The sequence below is a fragment of the Schistosoma mansoni genome, chromosome 5 (assembly GCF_000237925.1).
Source record: "Schistosoma mansoni strain Puerto Rico chromosome 5, complete genome".
Classification (NCBI taxonomy): Eukaryota; Metazoa; Platyhelminthes; class Trematoda; order Strigeidida; family Schistosomatidae; genus Schistosoma; species Schistosoma mansoni.
The window spans coordinates 8050660-8075953 of record NC_031499.1 but is presented as its reverse complement, the minus strand read 5'-3'; the positions used below and the strand labels follow the sequence as shown (position 1 = coordinate 8075953).

At 35.1% G+C, this 25294-nt stretch overlaps 1 protein-coding gene and 1 non-coding gene across 2 annotated transcripts; one reads left to right on the top strand and one right to left on the bottom strand.

Moving 5' to 3' along the window:
• The first annotated feature begins 598 nt into the window (after positions 1-598).
• On the top strand, positions 599-664 carry Smp_tRNA_00697_Gln_TTG.1.1. The gene has a single exon. It is a non-coding gene (tRNA).
• A 2042-nt stretch (positions 665-2706) lies between these two features.
• Smp_164640 (hypothetical protein) lies at positions 2707-22273 on the bottom strand (the record flags this gene model as incomplete). The annotated part of the gene is made up of 7 exons (XM_018797794.1): positions 2707-2720; positions 2782-2928; positions 3169-3458; positions 17133-17673; positions 19407-19479; positions 20293-20345; positions 22255-22273. 7 exons carry the CDS (start codon positions 22271-22273, stop codon positions 2707-2709), a joined length of 1137 nt encoding a protein of 378 aa, XP_018652801.1.
• Between the last annotated feature and the right edge of the window lie 3021 nt (positions 22274-25294).

The window sequence follows — 25294 nt, the reverse complement described above, 5'->3', positions numbered from 1 at the left end:
TCTCTTATTCAAAGCTCAACTTTAAGTGATTTTTTTCTTAGAAATGGGCACTAGAAAGTGATTAATAAAAAAGTCAATGTCATTTATCTGTACCATTTCTATTCAACACTTACATAGAATCAAAATCTAGACTACTCAAGTCTAACAATCAATATGAAACTATTCCCTTATGCAGGTACATCTAGCTGACGAGACCCAAATGGGACGAAACGCGCGTCAGATTGGATTCCACTGTAAGACACTATCCATCTTTGCTTATAATTAAATAATTGTCTGCAATAGCGTTACATACGTTAGAAACGGGACACAGGATTAATTTTGAAGAGGCCAAAATATTTCAGAAAGGCTTCAACACTCATAAAGAAAGATTGACAGCAGAAGTACTGTATATATGCGCGAAATAGAACAGCCTAAACAGAAAGGATGGTATTCAGCTAGCAACCATTTGACAAATATTCATTAACAAGTAATTGGACCCTTTCTTACAATTTTTCAACCTTCAGTTTTCACTTTTTATTTTTACTTTACATAAAATTATATCAACATCAAATTCATTTAGTATTGCTTGTTTGAATCTTCCCATCGATGTGCTAGGACTCAGTGGCCGAGTGGATATAGCGATGGCGTTTGAAGCGAGGGTACTGGGTTCGAGTCCCAGAGTGAACATCAACAAGTCTGAGATGCAGGTACATCCAGCTGACGAGTCCCAAATAAGACGAAACGCCCGTCCTCGATTCCATTGCTAGCCACTATCCATCTCTGCTTAACATATTAACATCAAATATCATTCATTAGTAACTCATTCTTACACATACATACATACATACACACACACATTTCCTCCAGTCTTCTTTCATTTTACATCGTGAACTTTTTCATATGATTCCCATTTAACTGACTCATATTGTGAGTCGACTGAAGCTAGACTACCATGGACAACCTGGAAGCACTGGACGGCCGTTTCGTTCTATTATGGAAATCCTCAGTGGCAGAGCGCATCTACGATCCAACTTCTCGAGATTCGAACCCAGGACATATCAGTCTCGCGCCAGAGCGCTTAACCACTAGACCAGTGAGCCAGTCGGCATCCTACGGTGTTAATGTCTAAATTCAACCAATCCATAAAGTTTAGCAACTGTTCACCAGTTATCTTCAGTGAAATGATATCTCATAACAGACCTGGTTGAACTCTACTGGTCACTGCTTCTCACTAGAACTCCAGGAAATATCTCTTGATGTCAGTCACTAGTGAGCATATGATTATTAGCAGAAAGGTTTTTTGTGGAGATTTCAGTATATTCATAGTTGAAATCATGAGTCAATTGAAGCTAGACTACCATGGAAAACCTAGAAGCAATGGACGATCGTTTCGTTCTATTGTGAGACTCCTCAGTGTCAGTGCGCATCCACGATCCCAACTCGTGAGATTTGAACCCAGGACCTAAAAGTCTCGCGCGTGAGTGCTTAACCACTAGACCACTGAACCAGCATCCAACGGCCGTCCAGTGCTTCCAGGTTTTTCATGGTGGTCTACCTTCAATTGACTCATGATTTCAACTATATAAAATTACTAAAATTTTCACAAAACCCTCTTCTGATTTTGATTTTGATTATTACCCTGAAGAAGTCCAAACAAGTTATCTGGACGAATAGTTGGATTAGAGATTATTTCAAATATCATTTTCACATTTAAAAAAATTTATCATTGTTCCCACCAGATATTTGTCAACATTCTTTTTTTTCTTCTTTTTGCAAAGTTTAAATAAGGGGGGAGGGATATTTAAGAAAACAGTTTGAGAATCCAATCTAATTATCTTTTCAATAAGAACTAATGAAATTATATGTATATACTTTATTGAGCTACTTCTTATTTAACTAAGTGTATTGTAAAAGTCTTTCCAATACATCAACTACTTATCATTCACTAGTTGATCTATGTATCTATGTATGTGACTGTATGCATGTATGTGTGTGAGTGTGTACACATAGTGATTACATAATAATTAATCCAAATTTTATTCATATCATTCTCATGCTAAACAATTTTCCCAAATGTTTAACAACAGCAACAATCATTATTGATATGAAATTTTTCAGTTTTTTTGCGGAGGGGGGGGTTGGGATTTGAGGGAGATGAATTGTTTATTGAAAACGTATATAAGATCATTTATACTGTAATTCATTAATAAAACAATTGTTATCTAAATAGTTGTAAATAGTAGTTTAGTTCTAAGTTGAAATCATGAGTCAATTGAAGCTAGACCATCATAGAAAACCTGGAAGTACTGGACGGCCGTTTCGTCCTATTATGGGACTCCTCTTCAGTGCGCATCCAAGATCCCGCCTCGTGATATTACACCTATCAGGACCTATCAGTCTCACACACGAGCGCTTAACCTTTAGATCACTGAGCCGACCGGTATCCAACGGTGTTAATATCTAACTCCAACCGATCCACGAAATCGAGCAAACATTTCACCAATGTCTTCAGTGTGTTGATGTCTCCCAACTGCTGAGGAGTCCCACAATAGGACAAAACGGCTTTCCAATGCTCCCAGGTTTTCCATGTTGGTCTAGCTTCAATTGACTCATGATTTCAACTATATATAAAAAATTACTAAAATTCTCTACAAAAAACACCCTCATGATTATCTTTCTTAATGAATTATGTACACATAAAGGAAATGAATCACAAAGTAAGCGATTTCATTTAACACATGCTAATATATATAGAACAACAAAAAACAAAACAAAGGCATATGAACAACTTTCAATACTTACCAGATACAGATTTTAATCCTGATCTTTCAAAACTCGATGCTTTAAATTGATTGCATATATTTAATTTATTCAAATGATTAGTACTAATACCGACTGGAGCACTTTTATGCTCAGATAATTTGTTCTGTTGTTGTGATAGTAGTTCATCTGTTGTTGTGGTGGTGGTTGTAGTTGTTGAATCATATACAACATCACTAGATGTATTCAGTTGTCTGTATTGTTGTTTATTATTCCAGATTAATGTTGTTGGTACAGTAGGGGTAGTAGGTGAGGTTGCTGTCACTGTTGTTATCGAAGTTGCTGTTGTTGTTGTTGTTATTCTTGTCGATGATAATGATGATGACGATGATATCGGAGTAGTAAGTGTTTTCTGCTGTAGTTTATTACTTCGGGTCGAAGACGAACTATTACTATTACATGGATTACTAGTGTCACTATTCACTGTACAAGAACTAATATTTTGATAATCATAAGATTTTTTATAAGATTGATTGAATTTTTGAGTTTTACCTTTGATATCACCTAGATGATTAGCTCGTGGAATAAATTGACGACTGTTCAATTGATGTTGTGGTGATAATGGTTTGGCATTACAAATGGAACTTGTTGAAGATGGTAATGTACTATTATAAGTTGTATTAATTTTAATAGATGAAGGAAAACGTAATGATGTAACACTGAAATAGAATTAATTCAATAAATCCCTTTTAAAAAGTAATCATAATTAGATTGTTAAGATTATTTAATTATCCTTAATGAAAAACTCTTGAACTAGAATCATTGTAATGAGGCGATAAAGGTATATGTATCTATTTATATCTAGGTGGTAACTAGTGGGCGTGCCAGACTAAAAAAAAATTTAATCACCGAGTATTATGATCAATAGGATAATATCTAATCACTGATTGGTTAATAAATTATCATGATTTTGATTGGTTCAAATGTGTTGTTAACGTTATTATTGTAGACTTGTAAAAATATATTTAATCTACTCTGAATAAAGAAAAAAACTGTCATAAAAAAAATAGATTTTGTTTTCAAGTTTATTAAAGTCAAAAATGAAAAAAAAATTTTTATCAGAAGGGGGGGGGTTTCGTGGAGGTCGTTTCATCCTATTGTGAGACTCCTCAGTGGTAGTGCGTATCCACGATCTCGCCATGTGAGATTCGAACCCAGGACCCACCAGTCTCGCGCCAGAGCACTTAACCGATAGACCATTGAGTCGGCCGGTATCCAACGATGTTAATGTCTAACTTCAACCAATCCGCAGAAATGTGGGACCATCTTCTATTGTACTGAGGTAGATATCATGACACGAGTTTCGTACTATTTAAGATTTGTTAGATGAATATGTCTGCATCTCAGAGTTGATGTTCACTCTGATACCTAAACCTATTACTGTTCGATTCAAATACCATCATGTTAATCACTTAGCTACTGAGTCCTGATAGTCCATAGAAAGTAAGAAGACATTTATAACGATTGTTATTATTGCATTTCGGGACTTCATTATTATTCAAATAATTAGATTTTTCTGAAAGTATTTACTCTAAATGTTAAACTTGATCATATAGAACGCCAGTTTTGAGCGACGGTATCATTTTCCAGATAACAGTATACTTTTTGACGTACTATCAAGTTTAAAATAGCGGATGTCAGATTTTCATGTGAAATTCGGAATGCGATGATGGATAGCTCGTAATTTCCCGAAAAATAAGTTCTGGATAATCAAAACGTGGTTACTATGACTGATAAGTGAAAGAACTTGTGAGATCAATGTTTTTTGGGGTGGGGAAGATATTGAACAAATTCCTAGTTTTTGTGCACAAGACTGAAGGTACTGGGTTCGATTTTCAGTGTTTGGATCGTGAGTACACACTCATGAAAAGTTATATACTAAAACAAAAACAAGGGAGACTATAACTTATGGACGAACCAACGAGGTATAAGATAATAGGTCTCGGATTTTGGCGCAAAATTCACTCATTCATTTCACTAACTAGAGTTTTGGCATTTTAGCTGATGTCAGTTCGTGACGAAAACCATCAACTGTAAATCATAATCCTAATTCCTCACACTGGTTTATAGCCCTCATTCAGTCCTAGTTATTGGGTGGACACACTCAAGGTCAGTTTGGCGTCACTTAAAGGTCGTCCATATATTATAGTCTCACGAAAACAACTGTCCAATGCTTCCTGGTGTTCGATAGTGATCTGTCTCAGATCAATTCGTGACTTAAAAACTATGGAAATCCTAAGATGATAATGGAAAAGTGGATAGTTTAACATGAAAAAAGTGTTGAAAGGCCGATAAGACTAAGATATATATGATATTTAAAAATAATTTATTGATTTTTCATGGTAATTTTCATGATTGTTTATCAATACGGTTATTGGATAACCTATCCCCTTCTACCACTGACTCCTGACCTTAAACATCAATTCTAACCCTAACTTCAAACCCAAACGTCTACGTTTAACGTAATCCATTTTCAGGTTTCCATGCAATGCATTATTAATTTATATCAATTTCATCCTGACAGATCTAAAAAAATGTTTTTCCACTTTTCATGGGTCATTTTAAGGATCACTGACATTTGTCAGTAAAGCATACTTTAATAATGTCAAGGGTTAGGTGAATCATGAAGACTATCAAAAGAACACTGGTAATGATAATCTAGAGTTCACCAACCTAAATACTTCCATAATACTTTCTTGTTCGTTATTAAAGTTATTAAATCTACCTCATTAGTTGAATCATTATGCAAAAGCATATATATATATATATATATATATATATATATAACGCGATGGATTTGAAGCGAACGGTACTAAGTTCGAGTCCCGGAACATCGAACTAACGGGTCCAGAATAGGACGAAACACGCGTCAAACTGGATTCCGCTACCCGCTACTATCCATCTTCGCTCACAATACTTGTGACTTAAGGTTATATCGAGGCCATCCTTACAGGATACACATATGCCAATAAGACAGACTGATCAATTATAGTCCTAAACAACAATAGGAAGATACAAATAAACGACACCAAGTGAACTTCATTAAGAAAATTGCCCACCGAAATCTTAAGTTTTGTTTAATTTAATCCAAATATTATTATTATTTTCATTTAGTATTGTTTGTTTGAATCTTCTCATCGATGTGTTAGGATCGCAACTGGTCTGTCTCTAATTGCCATATGTCCATACTGTGCGTATTGTCTCGATATAGCCCTATTTCACAAGCATTGTGAGCAGAGATGGATAGTGGCTAGCAGTGGAATCCAGGACACACGTTTCGTCCTATTTGGGACTCATCAGCTGGATGTACCTGCATCTCAGACTTGTTGATGTTCACTCTGGGACTCGAACCTAGTACCATTCGCTTGAAACGCCATCGCGTTATCCACTCGGCCAATGAGTAACCATCAACTCTGAGATACAGGTACATCCAGCTGACCAGCCCCAAATAGGACGAAACGCGCGTCAAACTGGATTCCACTGCTACCCTCTATCCATCTCTGCTTATTATTTTTTTGTTTTAAATATTCAACAACAAAAGTTTCTTATTCATAATGAATATAAATAATTAAAATACCCAATTGTCAATTTGATGTTACATTCTATAATGTTGACTAATAATCAATAAACATTTGTAATATGTCCATATATTTATTTAGTATATTGATCGGTAACCTTGAAATTAAGGTCATATTTGATAGATATAAACAAGGAGTATGACTCATTATTCATTTATTTAAATAGGAGATAAATATTGAACATAGTTATGTGATTAAATATAAATCAGTGTACAATTCAATTTGAAGTTACAAGTCATATTTAAAGGAAGCTAATAAATATTATAAGAAATGAATAAGTAGAATAAAGAAATCAGGACTTAGTGGCCGAATGGATAACACGATGGCGTTTGAAGTGAAAGGTACCGGGTTCGAGTCCCAGAGTGAACATCAACATGTCTGAGATGCAGGTACATCCAGCTGACCAGCCTCAAATAGGACGAAACGCTTGTCAAACTGGATTCCACTGTTAGCTACTATTCATCTTTGCTTACAATGCTTGTAATTTAAGGCTATATCGAGGGAATAAGCACAGTATGCACATATGCCAATAAGAGACTGACCAGTTGCAGTCCTAAACATCAATGGGAAGATTCAAACAAACAATACTGAATGAATTTAATCTTTACTGTGTTTTTTCATCAGAAGGGAGTTTTTGTGGATATTATAGTAATTTTATATAGTTGAGATCATGAATCAATTGAAGCTAGACCATCATGGAAAACCTGGAAGTACTGGACGCCCATTTCGTCCTGTTGTGGACTGCTGAGCAGTGCGCATCCACGATCTCGCCTCGCGAGATTCCAAACCACGACCTATCGGTCTCGTGCGCGAACGCCTAACCTCTAGACCACTGAGCCCACCAGCATCCAACGGTGTTAATGTATAGCTTCAACCAATCCACGAAGTTGAGCAACAAATTCACAAATGTCTTCAGCGAGTTGATATCTCCAAACAGACCTGATTGAACTCTACTGGTTACTGCTTCTCACTGGAATTTCAGGAAATACCTCATGAAGCCAGTCACTAGTGAGCACATGATAAGGATGTTGTTTGTGGGGATTTGTAGTAGTTTTTATATATAGTTGAAATCATGAGTCGATTGAAGCTAGACCATCATGGAAAACCTGGAAGCACTGGATTGTCAGATCTTGGTCAATAACAGAAGCATATCCTTTGATCTATATCTAGTTGGTTCAGTGTATCACTCGTATTTCTCTTCTGAAGAAAAAAGGTCAACTTTCTATGGTTGAGCTCCAAGGATTTAAGTATGGGGACATCAGATATTTTTTTTACCCCACCGTTGCTGCTACCTTGACGTAGTGGTCGGGCTTGTCTATCGTGATGAATCAATCGAACTATACTCGCTGAAACAATCGTTCCCCCAAGGTCCTACCATGCCAGACAGATCGGTTGAAGAGCGGTAAGACTAAAAACAGAAAACCCAAGGTCCGAAGGCGAAGTCGTACTACTGACTGTACAGAGGTGGGACATCAGTAAGGTATTTCCTTCAGACAACCAGCATAACAGCGATGCTGCCTTCCCACAAGGAAGGGTAGGGTTAGAAAAGGTCGACCCTAAAAATGCACACCACGCTTTATCCCATGGATATTCGTCTCCGGCGGTACGGTCTTTTAAATAACGGAGCTAACACAAAAACTACCCACAAAAAGGTCGTGTGTGACTGACCTCAATCAGTTGTCCCTTTGGCACTGCGGTCACACTCCCAGGTCATTAAGACCACTTCTAACCCAATTTCTTTTTCAGGTACCTCTAGAAGAACCCTTCCACGGTGTGGGCAACCGGGAAGTCATAACTGTCCTCATACCTCTAACAGCACTCAAGACTGACACCATATATTTTTACTGTTTCAAAATTGACAATAATACTAACCCACAATTATATACTTTATTATCCTTTACACTTAATCATTTCCATGTATTAGCTGTATAGAGAAATAGTAAACAAGTTAATCAATTTTGGAAGCAACTATATTTGGCATCTACCTTTCTTCTTTTTCTTTTTTAAGTTTTCAACGAAGATATGCTTGACTTCATTACTTGTTAAGGTATGGAATAAGTGAACTGTCAATCGAAGATTTGTTTATTAATCAAAATGGTATTATATTTCCTGATTTGTTTACATTGACAAGTAAGTTTGAATATTCACTATCTATCTATCTATCTATCTATCTATCTATCTATCCACACCATCTATCTATCTATCTATCTATCTATTCATCCATGTATCTGAATGCACAAGCAGGTAATTATCAAGACTCAATATCTAAGTGGATAACGCGATGCTGTTTAGAGCGAACGGTAATAAGCTCGAGTCTCGGAATGAACATCAACTCTGAGATGGAGGTACTTCCAGTTGACGAGTCCGAAACAAGACGAAACGCGAATTCCACTACTAGCCACTTTCCATCATTGCTTAAAAAGCTTGTGACTTAAGTTAATATCGAGACAATCTGTACAGGATACACAAATGCCAATAAGAGAGACTGATCAATTGTAGACCTTAACAATAATGGGTAGATACAAGCAAACAACACCAAGTGGATTCTACTTATTATTATTATTTTTATATTGTGGTGATTAGTTTCTTTTGTTTCAAGCATTAATACTATTGAGATCAAAATTTTTACCTCTTCTCACTTTTACTATCCTTAATAGACTGTGTCTATGGTGTTATCGTTAGGCTAATATATACATATATAGTCACCCGCTGTTTATTGTGAATTGAAGTGTCATCTTAAATGTATGTATGTATGTGTGTATGTGTTTGTTTTTTCTGTGACAGGTTTTATTTCTGTAAACTTTGCTGTATTATTAAAGACCATAAAAATGTCAACTTTTTGTTTCTAGAGGTAATCGACAGGAAGAGCTGGGAACTTACATAGACTTTCAGTTAAAATCATGAACTAATCTTAGCTAGAACACCATTGGTAATCAGGAAATATTGAAAATTCGTTCTGTCTTTATATGAGACTCCTCAGCAATGAACAGATGACTCCACCAGGGATCGAATCCAGGACTTTCGCTCTCATGGACAAATACTCAACGTTTAAACCACTTTGATTTAAAGTATGTACAATCTACAATCTCCGTGACTTCCCCTCCTCTTACAATTATATAGATTTTTTAAGCATTAGAAGTGAAATATACTAATTATGCTCAATAAATAAAACTAATAACGTTGTCAATTTAATTTGAAATGGTTTGGAATATCGCGTTACTGAGATTTTTGACAGAAATTTGATTGATCTTGGGTTGGCATGTATGGCATCCTTTATGAATTGTCTCGTAATAGCCATTATGACACCAGTTGATATAACTAGTGGAATGACGACCAAGACTAAATGAATTTCAGTCAAAAATATCACCTATAGGATAATTCAATCCATTTAAAATTGAAATGAAAACTTATACCCGTTTCAAAAATAAGTAGCTGTCTGAACTCTGATATTTTGGACTTTATAATAGATAAGGATGGAAGACGAACAGATCCAGAGAATACCCATGCAGTGAAAGTTATGTATAGACCGATTGATTATCACATACTACGATAATTATTGAGACTAGTTAGTCATTATGAGACCTATCTACTGAAGCTTCATCACCTACGTGTCCCATGTTGATCAGACACAGCAACCACATCCTAAGAGAAAGAAGAACGATGAACAAGGTAGACAGGCAAGTGAGTTTTCCACTGGAGATAGTCAAAGATACTCTAACGATAAGAACTTCCAAGGACATATCATGGAACAATAGGATGAAAGTCCGAAGTCTGAGGACATCAAGAAAGACATACTGCCGCATCAAACCAGTTGTCAAGTTACAAGTGGACTGCAGAAGAAAATTTTATTTCATGGTGGTGTTCAGACGGCTTCGAAGACTCCAGAGGCTCTAAAGGAGCCAAAGAGATTCCATCCAATGAGAACCTGATAAGGCCCTCTAGAATATCAGCGTAGCATTCTACAATTGAACAATATCATAGCTTACCTCCTTGAAGATTGTCTGAATTATAATGATTTTATAGCCAATACTAATAACTATAAGTACCAATGTTTTTCTGTACATTTTCGATTCTTATCCAATAATCTCTTAGCCCTACTTCTTTCGTTTTCTAATTTGTGACTGTGAGGTTCTACACATTCGAGTGCCATTAGTTGTATATCGTATTCTGCAGTAATCAAGTAGAGGACATAACAAATCCGTTGTAGAACCATCAGTGATTAATCCTATAATGATTAACCTATGCTCCCTATTTTTCATTAGTTATCTAATTGTGATCAGTTCATTATGTAAACTAAAACTGATTTCAATTAATTAATAACCAAATTATAGTTTATATAAGTTCGACAAAGAAATTATTTGTTAGCGTTTTTTAGCAAGTTAGCTTTCTACGGGATTGGGTCGCTAACCCCATGCCCAACCCCCCTCCTTTACCCAGGCTTGGGACCGGCAGTAACTCTAGAATAAATTCGCTTAGTATTACTTGTTTGAATCTTCCCATTGATGTTTAAGATTGCAACTGGTTAGTCTCTTATCGACATATGTGCATACTGTCCGTATTGCTTCGATATAGCCTTATTTCATAAGCATAACACGATGACGTTTGAAGCGAAAGGTACTGGGTTCGGATCCCAGAGTGAACATCAACAAGTCTGAGATGCAGGCACATCCAGCTGACGAGTCCCAAATAAGACGAAACGCGCGTCAATTTGGATTCCACTGCTAGCCACTATCCATCTTTACTTACAATAACTCTATAAGATCCAATAATTATTCAACAATCCAACAAATTAAACTATAACCTTCTTATATATAAACGGATAAAATAGACTTTTCACCTAATTACAACTTATTTAACTGAATAATCATTTCGTTGAATGTCTTCACATTTATGTAAGAAATGCATAACCTTTATAATATAATGTTCGTCTTAAGTTGAAGGGTAATAGAAAAGCATTTCTATCCTATATTACTAAAATGAAAGTAAGTAGTATATATATTAGTGTTTGTTTGTATGTATAGGTGTGTCTGTATATTGTATTGTATGGGATAAAGAACAATATGACGTATAGAATAAAGAGGAATCCATTCAACTATTAACGAATAGACTAGATTCTTTAACAGAGAATATAAATTTCTCATTGAAAGGAATAAAAGTTCCGAGAATGAATAGAACGATATTATCTATGAATGACCATAGAAACGAATAAGTGAAAAAATCTAATCTGTCAAAATCAGGAGGAAAGAAAAACAAAATAGCAGAGAATACAGTGGAATAACAATCTATATACCGTTAGATGATTGGAATTAGTTGATAGGAGACCCTTAACCTAGGTTTCCTGTTATTTGGTACTCATCAGTAAAGTTGTGGTACATGCCACTTATGCTGACAGATATAAGTAGTATATGGCAGCAGTAGTTAGTGAAATTGAATTGAAAAGAATAGAAATGGAAACAGAGAACGATTGGCTTAACGACTAAATTCGAAGAATCTTGAAGAATGTAAAGAACAACTGAAGAAAGGTTTACAAGGATATTATTAGATGTATGATTTTCATATTCTATGAGAGCTATGCGTAATTTCGTATAAAATAATAAATTGGTTTCGCGCACCCGAGTTTTTGTTCACTACAGAGAGTGTGAATAAGATTTCGAGACAAAAATGTCATTAGTTACCATAGGATATCTGTTGGAGCCTGAATATTTTAATGATAACATCCTAGACTTTGAAGCTGATTAATATGGGGCTAAAACCTATTCAGAAAGCACTAGTTCCCTCGAGATTAAAGGTAGACCTTGTTGATGAGTACTAATTAGCAGGAAATATAGGTCTAAAGAGGGTTTTTATCGATAATTTTCAACCACTTAACATATCATCGTGATCCATGTGGTGTTGCATCACTATAACTAGTAACCATAATGAAACTTGATCGATAGAATCCAATTAGGACTATAAAGGAGTAGGCAAACACGTAGATTAGTTTTAAATAATTATAACTATTAATTTTATAGTGATTTAAATCTATCTGTTGATATGAGGGATTCAATTGATGCTAATGCCAATTGATCTAATGCCTACAGGAACTCAATATAGATAATTCATGCTAGATATTATAGTTTTCTAATCAGGACAAGCCCTAATTCTTAGCTGTATAACCAATACATTCTAAGTCAATGGTAAAATCTTATATAGTTGAGGTCATGAGTCAGTTGAAGCTAGACCACCATGGAGAACCTTAAAGCACTGGACGGCCGTTTCGTCCTATTGCGGGACTGCTCAGTGGCAGTGCGCATCCACGATCTCGCCTCATGAGATTCGAACCCAGGACCTGCTATCCTCTCGCCAGAGCACTTAACCGATAGACCATTGAGCCGGCCTGTGTTCAACCGTGGAAATGTCTAACTTCAACCAATCCACGGAATTGAGAAACCAATCACCGATGTCTTAAGCGAGTTGATATCTCTCAACAGACCTGATTTCGCGATCTCTCTCTCTCCCTATATATATATAATTACTAAAATCTCCACAAAACCCCCCTTCTGATAATGATAAAATTCTTGGATCCTAACGCCTAACCCTAGTACTCCTTATCTTAACATTCATAACCCAAACATACTGACCTAAACAGTTCATTCCACCAATAAATCATCATCCAATCCTTTCTAAATAAGAAATATAATAAAAATTATGAATTTTAGTAGCAAGCTATCCCCAACAGGAGTTTAAATTCACCTATCGGTTAGCTTGATTTTGATTGGTCACTTAAGGTAATCTGTATAGTATTGTCTTACCTTCATTACTACTATTGTTTCTAGGTCGCAATCAGCTGATAAGATGATCGATCACGTAAATAGAATCTCATCGTTTTCGTTTTGCTTAAATTTGTAAATGGGGGAAAATGTCAGATATCAGGAGTCAAGGTGGTAAAGTCATTGGCTTGTGGAACGACCAATATAGGTAGTTGTAGACTACCCGGTTGAGGTCAATGGGATTATTGTAACCAGTGGTTGGAAATTTTGTGTGATATGATTCAGAGTCTATCATAATGGCACAGGTGCATACACTGATGCATATATCAATAGTATTCTATGTTACCTATGATTGAATAACTGACATACTATGCTCCTGTTCATTGTTCTTCAAAATTTTCTCTATATCATATCCGTTTATAACCTTCTTGTAAACAGAGCCTATTTATAGCCAGTTAGTAAGATACCAACAACAGGATAATCCAATCCATTTCAAATTGACTTAAATGTTATACCTGTCACACAAGTTAGTGGATATCCAGACTCAGTAGCTAAGTAGATAGCGTGATGACGTTTGAAGCAAACGGTACTATGTTTGAGTCCTAGAGTAAACATCAACTCTGGGATGCAGGTACATTCAGTTGACAAATCCCTATATAAGACAATACATTAATCGTAGACTCTAATACTAACCACATTCCATCTATTCATAATGACTATATTGAAACAATCCTCACAGTATGGCCATATGACAAACATGAATGGTCAACTTTTAGTCAAAACTATCCACAATAGGTTAATCCAATCCATTTCTAATTAAATTAGTAAGATACTCTCAAAAACGAGAACAAAAAGAACTTTCTTTCCTGAAATCGAATACCAAACAAAGTAGGTTTTCAAAGGAAACAACAGGAAATTTCTGTCAACCTTTATTCTGTTTTGTTATCTACCTCATAGATGAATCAATTTTATTCATGAAAGCCTATTCATGATACAAGTATTTCCAAATGATGTCACATTTTATTTCACTTTTGTATTGGTTTATATTGAATGTTTCCATTGATGTTAAGGACTAGAATTGATCACATATACATCCTGTACGGATTTTCTCGATATTGCCTTAAATCACAAGCATTATAAGTAAAGATGGATAGTGGCTAGCAGTGAAATTCAATTTGACTCGCGTTTCGTCCTATTCGAGACTCATCAGTTGGATATCGCATTTCAAATCTTATCTGTCACCTTTTTTGAAATACTTGTTCAAATTAAACAGATATTTGTTGGAAATGAGATCAGTGAGCTATAAACTGTAGAAATGATAATCATTTTGCCAGGATATGAATATGGAAAGCGATACAAAGTAAGGGTGATAGCTTAGAACTCCAAAATGATCTGGAGAAATTATCTGAATGGTCCCGAACCTGGCAGTTGTCGATAAAAAATACTTCCAAGTGTATTGTGATATATATCGGTCATTAAGGTACAGATACATACACGATGAATAACAATGAACTACCTATTGTCCAGAAACACAATAACTTAGGAGTCATCATTAGACAAGATTTAAAGACTACTGCACACTGCCGTGCAATAGCCGCTAAAGGTTTCAGAACTTTGCGGTCAATACGTAGGGTTTTTAGTCATATCGACGCTAAAACGTTTTTGACTTTGAATACAGTGTTCGTGTGTCGTAAAAAGACAGTGAGCTTTTGGAAAGGGTTCAGAAAACAGCAAATAAACTGATTCCTGGAATAGAGAAGCTTTCGTATGATGACAGACTGACCAAGTTAAACCTATTCCCTCTGTCATATCGAATAACCAGAGGCGACTTGATTACAGATTTCAAATTGCTTAGTGATAAATTTACACCTGATATGCCCTCATTTTCCTTGTCTCTCAAAACAGAAAATTTGCGAGGATACTCCAAGAAAGTTTACAAACCCAGAACAAATTACTTGTCAGCTGACTATTGACTTTCCCATCGAATCATCAATGAGTGAAATTCACTACCTCAGCAAGTGGTTGAGGCTCCATCCGTCGACTCTTTCAAAAGAAAATTTGGATCAGCTAAGAGACTATCATCGTCAGGACTAACACAGGCTATCAAACCTCCTGTCTTTTCCAAACTGAAACTGAAACAGTTTATCTTTGATATCTATTTATTTATTTCATGCAGTTATATTACTTACAATCTAATAAGTAGTGTTTACTAAACCAATATGTCAGCTAAAGAAATTCTATTATAACAATAGACATTCAATGTAAAAAAGGGTATTAAGTAAAAACACAAGAGCTTTGTTTCTTTATTTTATACTCTTATGTGTATGAGATTGTTAGGGCATCAATTCTCCATATAAACAATTCCTACTTAATATCCACGTTTGACCTGAAATTTTTTCTGTTTAACAATTATACTCAATGGAAAACAATTAACCATAAATGAGAAAGCAAAGTACCAATTAAGAGATTATTCCTATAAGAGCTTAAATAATAACTAATTTTGATAAGGAAGTTATGTACATATAGTTGAGATCATGAGTCGATTGATGCTAGACGATCATGGAAAATGTGGAAACACTGTTTTAAGGCCGTTTCGTCGTATTGTGGGACTCCTTAGCAGTGTGGAACGGTCGTCTAGTGCTTCCATGTTTTCCATGGTTGTCTATCTTCAGTCGACTCGTGATCTCATATTTATAAAATTACTAAAATCTCCACAAAACCCCCTTCTGATCATGTAGATAAGTTTAGTAAGGAAATTAGATTGTAATATACTACTCATACATCTTTAGAAATATATTAGAATTAGAAGGTTCTCAGTTTGATCCACAGTGAAGTCATGGATGCAATTGCTGAAAAGTCTGACATTAGAACAAAAGAACTATTTAGTACTTCTTAGTTTTCAGTAGTTGTCTAACTAAGATCTGTTCTTGATATAAACGATAAAACTCAAGAATTTCCATAAACCTCGTATACTAACGAATCATATTTGTTTATGTCTATTCACCTCATATTTCGTTAATATCTACCGTATAAAAATCAATGTATTTTTGAAGTTGTAATGACTATGTCTTGTCGCAGATTAAAATGCAGCTGGAATACTGCTGAAAAACAGGAAGTACTAGACATCTGGTTCATTTCATCTACGATCTAATCTTCAATCTATTCATTATTGGTCATCAAAATATAAACTCATTCACTAGAATTCAAAGTTGTACTGAATACTTTAGAATATAATAATCTCGGAGAGACTATAATTTATGGTCTAACCAATCAGATTTAAGATAATACGTCTTGGATTTTGGCGCGAACTCCATTCACTCATTTGGATGAATACAATTTAGGCATTATAGCTCATAAGCAAAGATGGATAGTGGCTAGCAGTGGAATCCAGGACGTACGTTTCGTCCTATTTGGGACTCGCCAACCGGATCTACCTGCATCTCAGAGTTGATGTTCACTCTGGGACTCCAACCCAGTACCTTTCGCGTTATCCACTCAGCTACTGATTCCTGATAGCCACTTGCTTGTGCAATGGGGGTGAAGTTTAAATTCACTAAATATTATTGGTTTAAATCCTCTCAGTATGTACATATGCCAATAAGAGATTGATCAATTGCAGTCTTACACATCAATGCAAAGATTCAAACCAATAATACCAAGTGAATTATAGCTGATGTCACTTCGTGATGAAAACATTGAATCTAATTCGTAATCTTAATCACTAACTGTAAATCATAATTCCAATTCCTCACACTGGTTTATAACCTTCATTCAGTCCTATTTAGTAGATAAACACTCTGAAGATCAGTTTAGAGTCATTCAAAGGTCGTCCATCAATTATTATCTCACCATAATATCTATTTATATCTATATCATGCAAACATTTAAACCAATAAGAGATCCAGATCATTTCAAATGATCAATGTTGTTTTAATTCATCAATGTTCAATTGTCAATTTTTTTTTAGAAGGAAACAAAAATGGAGGGAAAAACAAGTTTTACTCACTTTGGTTTAGTAAAATTTAATGATGCATTAATTCCATGAATATGTTGATTAGTGATATTCTTGTTCAATATTAAAGGACTACTATAACATGGATTGGATACTTCATTATTATTCGTTTTAATTGGGCTTTTTAATTGTCCTGTTAAGATATTTTCTTGTTTATTTACAGATTGATATTTAGATTGTTTTGATAAACTACTATTAAGATTGTTAGTAGTATTCGTAGTAGTAGTAGTAGTACGTGATGGTGGTCTAGGTGGTATTGATTGATGTTGACAATGTAAATGATTTTCTTTCACTATTAATGAATCTTGTGGATGATCATGATGATAGTAGTGTATATCCGGTTCATTAGGTATATGATTTTTTTGTAATTGAATCATTGAAGATGTATAGGCCACTTCAGTTGATGTTGAGAAGAATGATGAAGTAGATGAAGTTGGATATACTTGTGATTGTTTTAATTGTCTTGTTTGTTGTTTAAATTTAGATAAATTGAAAAATAGACCAAGTATATACTTTAGTTTACTATCAACAATATCTAGAATGTATAAAAAGGGAGGAATAGAGAGGAAGCAAAAGAGAATTTTAATAAATAATTATTTTTTCTATGTAGTTGAAATCATGATTCAATTGATGCTCGATTACCATGAAAAACCTGTAAGCACTGGACGGCCGTTTCGTTTTATTGTGGGACTGCTCGGTGGCAGTGCGAATCCACGATCCCACCTCGTGAGATTTGAACCCAGGACCTACCAGTCTTGTGTCACAGCACTGAGCCGGCCAGTACACAACGGTGTTAATGTCTGACTTCACGAAGTTGAGCTACCATTTCACCAACGTCTTCAGTGAGTTACTATCTTCCAACAGACCTGGTTGAACTCCACTAGTTACTTTTTCTCACTAGAACTCCAGGTAGCCAGTCACTAGGTGTGTATATGATTATTATCAGAAGTGGGTTTTGTGAAGATTTTAGTAATTTTATATGGTTGAGATGATGAGTCAACTGAAGGTAGACCATCATGGAAAACCTGGAAGCACTGTACTGCCGTTTCGTTCTATTGTGGAAGTCTTCAGCACTGCGCATCCATGATCATTTTCATATAAAATATCCTGACAAGTATATATATGATCAGATTGTTTGAAATGTATAGTACAAATACTTTACATTTATCAGATCAACTACGTCTTCTCATTACTCTATCGAAATTTATAAAAATGACTAATTGCTTTAAATAGTGTTTGTCTCGTTCCTTTGTAAACGAAGCCAAATATTGACAAATAACGTGTGCTTATCGCTTGACCGATGTCTGATTGGGCCTTTGTAACCTATACAACGAAAATTTGTATACTCGTTCTTTTATTTTAGGACGTTTCAACCTATTGTGGAACTTCTAAGTGTCAGTGCGCATTTACGATATCGCCTCGCAATATTCGAACCCAGTGCTTCCAGATTTTTCATGGTGGTCTAGCTTCAATCGACTCATGATTCCAACTGTACATAAAAATTATTAAAAAACTCTACAAACAAATCCTAATTATTTTTCCTATTTAAATTGTATATTATCAGTAGTATATATAATGGTTGGTAAAAAAAATTGAAATATGAAAAAATATATTTGTATATAATGAATTGCTTTCTATCCAGATAGACATTAGTTCGTTTGAAGTAGCCAACAGCAAAATCATGACTTATCTAGATTCTCTGACAGTTAATACTCATGAATAAGATGTATCTAAAATCTTGAAAGAACTGATGCATCCTTCGAGTTGAACTACCTAGTATTCACTGGAAACCAAATGACTACTTCTCTTAAAACAATACCGCATAGGAATACTTAATTAACATAAAAGTGAATACATTATAATAATATAATATAGTGATTATTATTATTGTACGCAAAGATAGATAGTGGCTAGCAGTGAAATCCAGTTTGACGCACCTTTCATCCTATTTGGGACTCGTCAGCTGGATGTACCTGCATCTCAGACTTGTTGATGTTCACTTTGGGACTCAAACCCAGTACCTTTCGCTTCAAACGCCATTGCGTTATCCAGCTGACGAATCCTAAATAGGATGAAACGCGCGTCCTGAATTCCACTGCTAGCATCTATCCATCATTGCTTATAATGCTTATGAATTAAGGCTATATCGAGGCAATACGCACAGGATGCACATATGCCAATTAGAGACTGACCAGTTGCAGTCCTAAGCATCAATGAGAAGATTCAAACAAACAATACAAGGTTGGTTATTATTATTCATAGTCTTACCTTGAGCAGTAAATCCATTTGTTTCAATACCAAGCAACTGAAGTACTTGAAAGCAAGCCAATACATTGTGAAGCTGAAATGATACAATAGAAATACGGTCGATATTTGTGAGATATAATAGTGAATCCCTTAAAGATGTATTAAACTTGGTTGATTAGATCCTTAAAAAATATATATCTCTTATCGATTAACTGAAGGGATTCTGTTCTGAATATATGATTGTTGTATACAATCTATCTGTTTGATCTCTTTGTCACTATTTCTCATTCGATCTCCTCACTGAAATACTCTTCGTTTAGTAGCTATATCAAAGTGTATGGTAACATTCAGCTTTCATCCAGAATAATACTTTATTGACAAAAGCTTTATATAGTACTCTTAAGTATATATGATTCAAACGTCATCATCATCTTCAGTAATGAGTACAGTGTTTATTTTGCTCTGTCTTTCCAGTGAAGTGTTTGATTTGAAGTCAGGTGGATTGTAACTACTAGTGAAGTTTAAAGAGTGTGTTTCATTCTCTTTAGGATTTATCATCTAGATGATGACCTCAACGTGCGAACATGCAACAAAGTTGGCTTACCCACCATCTTCAAAGTGCATTATTTTCGCTTTTCTCGCTGATACCTACTCATATGCTTATAGCTTTGTGGCCTGTGATATTTGATAATAAACTGTAGTTGCAGCTTCTGTTTACCTTCTGATTTCATGCACCGTTGAGATATGTATTATAGCAATTATTGAGGTGAAAGATTACCGAAGCATTGCGTTACATTCTTCTTTAACGGTACAATAATAACCCAAAAATAGTCATCTTGATGATGTAAGTTATCATAAGCAATTGGTATAATTGATCATATTCAAATAATGATAGATGATTACTTACTGATTGAGCAGATGTTTTTGGATTTCGGCATAAACGTTGAACTTTGATATTAGCTAGATAGAAGTGTAAAAAAAGGAGAAAAGAAGGGGGAAAGATGGTTGAAGTCAACGAAATGAACGTATTACAGATTCAAATGAGTTATTATGATAGTTATAGGAGAAGATATATATGGATTGTGACTAGCAGTGATACTGAAGACTTACATATGATCTTGTTTAAGACTCTTCAATTGAATTTATTCATATCTATAGTGATATTTATGATGAGAATGAAATCTAGTATCAATTATTATAAGTAAAGATGGTTGGTAGCTAAAAGTGAAATCCAGAACGCGTGTTTTGTCCCGTTTTGGACTCGTCAGCTGAATGTACCTGCATCCAAGAGTTGATGTTCACTCTGGGACTCGAACTCAATACGAGTTGCCTAGGTATTGCTTTTTATTATATCCTCATAAGAATAACAGGTTTATTTAGATCATTGAAAGTTTAAAAGCGAGAGGAAGTCATATATATGTAAGTGTGTAAGTGTCTCATGAGTTGGTTGAGTTAAATCTGGACCGTTCAGTCATAATGATTAGTAGTAGAGAAATATACTAGGATACATAAAAATCATCGGTTTGAATCTAAATTGATCATTTACAAACTTACATGAAATGTTGCAGATCAATCTTTATTACTTCATTATCATTAGTGGACTTTCTGCTTTACTATCAGAAAGGGTTTTTGTTCAGATTTTAGTAATTTTATAGTTCAAATCATGAGTCGATTGAAGCTATACCACTATAGAAAACATGGAATCACTGGACGGCCGTGAAGTTCAACCAGGTCTGTTATGAGATATCAACTCACTGAAGTTAATGATAAGGGGTTGCTCAATTTCGTGGATTGGTTGAAGTTAGACACTTACGTCGATAGATGCTGACTCAGTGGTTTCAGAGGTTAGGAGCTCGCACGTGAGAATGGTAGGTCCTGGGTTCGAATCTCTCGAGGCGGGGTCGTGGGTGCGCACTTCCTGCTTTACGATGACAATTATTTTCTATTATCATCATCATACTAACTAAATATTAGTAGTAACGTTGAATTCATAAAAAAAATCCAGGTCGTATGATTTAAAAGGACAATTAGCTGAAAATAAAAGTAGGCACTTTTCAAACTGTACACGAATACACCAATTCAGATGAATGATGGTTAGACAGAATATTAAATATGACAGTATCAATCTTTAAGAATCATTAGCTTTAGTAAATTTAATCCTCTGAGGTATCGTAAATGGGGATCATAGTGAAATTTCGAAATTGGATGACAAAAAACATATTCAATTGTTCATCATTTGTATTTAGTCTGCAAAGTAACCCTCACCATAAAAGTTATCTATCTATCAATCCATGCATATAAACTTACGACAGTTGCTACTCGTGAAGTAACGTAGGCTGCCAACCAGCACTCACCATCCAACCCCGTGTCGGGCAATCCTTTCCAGTTCTTTCCAGTTAACATTCACCCTTTTCTTGTCTGCTCCTAAGTCCCAACGCAATGCGTTCTTTGGCCTTCCAGGTTGGAGCCTGCCTCAATTTATGTCCCATCTACTTCCAACGTATTTTCCTAATTTTATCCGTAGCTAGAACCTGGTTTTTCCTCTCTCACAGTAGGTTGTTGCTGATGGTAATCGACCAACGGACATTGAATATCTTGTGTAGACAATTGTTCATAAATACTCGTACCTTATTGATGATGGTTGTAGTAGTTCTCCACGTTTCAGATCCTCCGTACAGTAGAACTGTCTTGACGTTCGTATTGAAGATTGTTACTTTGATATTGGTTGAAAGTTGTTTTGAGTTCCACATGTTGTTCAACTGTAAGAATGCTGTCCTTGCTTTGCCAATCCCTGCTTCTACATTCAGCCACCTGGTTACTAACATCAATAAGCGCCGGTTGTCTATTCCACTACTAGCCACTATGCAACCCTTCATATATGCATACATAAGGTAGCAAAATGAATGCAAGATAAGGATGCTTATAGAAATAAGCAATGCACAATATGTAACTTACCTACTGCATGTATAATATCAGCTAACAACAGTCCATTGGATAAATCCTTCTGTATATTTTTAATTAAATTTGAATAATTTGCTTTTTCCAAATAATGATTCGCCCAATCTGTATATAACTTCAATTAAAAATAAAAAGAGAGATTCTGATTAACAATTCATATTTGAAATCATGAGTCAATTGAAGATAGACCACCATGGAAAACCTGAAAGCACTGAAAGGCCGTTTCGTGTTATTATGGGACTCCTCAGCATATTTGTTAAAATTATGTACAGGTTTTTAATGTGTTAACAATCTCCACAAACTTGCTGCAATAATAATAAACATATACTCACCGGTAATCGATTTCCAGAAGTGATGCCCTGAGTTGCAATGAGAAACCCTAACTAGAGGAGTAAATCTATGTTAAATTCAAAATAATTACTCACCAATGGTATTAGGAGATTGTTGTACAATATTGTGAATCAATTTAAGTTAGAAATGTAAATCATTGGTTGTCAACTCTGTAGTCTAGGGATTAAGCACTCTCCATAATACCTGAACTTCCTCAGTTTGACCCCTGATGTGATCGTATATGTGTACTGTTAAAGTGTCCCATACTTGAACTCGATATCTGTTCAGTAGCTCTAAATTTTTAATGGTTTTTCTTCATAACTAAGTTAAAATCAGTGATTTTAAACTCTGAAATACATACACAGTTTTCCAAAATCTTTTGTCAAATCAAGCTAGTCTACTTATAAGTAGTTCAAGTGAATTCAGAAAAGACTGTAATACCAGATGTTCTTTCCACCAGACTAATTGTCATAAACCAAATGTATTTGTATACATATACATATGGACAACCGTTTCGTCCTGTTATGGGACTCCTCAACAGCGCGCATCCACGATCCCGCACTCGCGAGATTCGAACCCAGGAACTACCAGACTCGAGCCAGAGCACTTAACCGATAGACTAACGAGCTACATATATACATATAGAACATATGAAAAAGATGTATGTTCTTCATTCTGAATCACTAAAACAGTCTTTAAACCTGGGCATGATTCCGTGTATCTCTTTTACAAACTATTGTTTATGACATACAATATAGAAATGAATAATTCCACTGATTCTCTCTCTTCTCTTTGTCATATTTTGATCTTACTTCTCATCTTATCATCTACTAATATTATTCTTACAACTACTGACTACCATAGATACATAGACACGCATACACACATACATTTAACATGATTCACTTACATAATAAATATGTGTACTGTTAAATAAACATTATGAAGTGAGTACTATCCCGACAACTAGTGATTAAGTGAGTACCTAGTTTAGTACACTTTCTTCAAGAGAGAGAAACATTCAAAGAAAAAAAATGTTTTTTTTTTCAAGTTCAAAGCAAACTGTTCTCTGTGTTTACTTGATAGTCGATTTATTTCTTGTAACTTAATGTTCATTGTAAGATAAGTATGGTAGGTAGGAAGTAAAGAGTTTTTGTAAACTGTTACCTTAAATTAAAAATCCTTAGAAGGTGGATACAAGTTGAGTTATAGTAAATCAATTTGTATCTTAATAGATACATGTCACAGATAATGTGGTCGTTTTGTTTTCATGGTTTACAGTTTCATAAGTACATAGATTTGATGTGTGTGTGTATGTGTATGTGTAGTACTAAAGAATTTTTAAATCCAATATTCTTGCTGTCATGGATTGATCAAGAAAGATATTGTTGGTAACTATTTAATGGAAATAGAAAATAAATACAATTTTTGAAAGCGTGAGTCAATTGAAGCTAGACCATCATGGGAAACCTGGGAGCACTGGACGGCTGTTTCGTCCTATTATGGGACAATACTCATGTGTTTAATTTAGTAAGAGTGTAGTGTGGTCTACTTATATCCATATAAGTAGTATATGGTGCGAATCAAACATAGAATGTATTTTGGCAGAAGACCGATAAGGAAAGAACTGAAATGAAGCGTAAATGGTAGGAAAACGCATGAACAATAGAATCAGAGAACATAGAATTATATGTACAGAAGGAACAGTTAAGATTGGGTTAATTGATGGTTATTTTGCAAAATAACTGTTTGTTGTATGGTTATCAGAATTTAGTGAGATAGTCTGTAATTTGTGTCTAAATACATTAGATTATTCCCACTTAAGTTTTATTCACTACAAGGGGATCATCAGTAGAGCATACCCTTGATCGTACCACTAATCAAACTTAGACATCATAGCATATCTTGACATATATCAATATATATGAATAACTGCTGGCGTACGTACGACTGGGAAAATGTTGAGTTCTTGAACAATGGAGATACAAGAAAGGCTGAAGAATTCCTAAAAGCTTGATACTCAGATTGACTAACAGTCAATAAAGTTTATTGAAACCGATCTGGTGTATCAACTAAACAGATAAATTCTAAATAACTATAGGATTTGAAACCATATCAAAAGATATAAGCATAATAAATCTTTAGCGAACAATTGAATAAATGTGAGCAACAACCAATCATATTCAAGGTTGATGAGTTGAAATCACTAGCCTCCTATGAAGAAATCGTCATAGTTTATTCACTAGTTGAAATCATGAGTCAATCGAAGCTAGACCACCGTGGAAAACCTGGAAACACTGGACGGCGGTTTCTTCAGTTGAGTGTTCTGGCGAGATACTGAAAAGGCCGCCTGATAGAAACAGGAGATGCGAGGCGAAAGTTGTCTTTTAATGCATATTCACTGATCCAAGACTCCTGGGTATACCAAAGATGTTCTGGTAATGCAGGGGACATTTAAGATTAGGCAAAGGAATGCTTATATTCCCGAAGCGTGGAAAGCCCTGGTCTTCACTCGACAATTCAAATATGTTAACCCTACGCCCATAGTTGAAAAGTTATTGTTACAAAAATAAGTGCTGCACCTTACAAATTTTGCCTTTCTGACAAACGGGAAATCAACG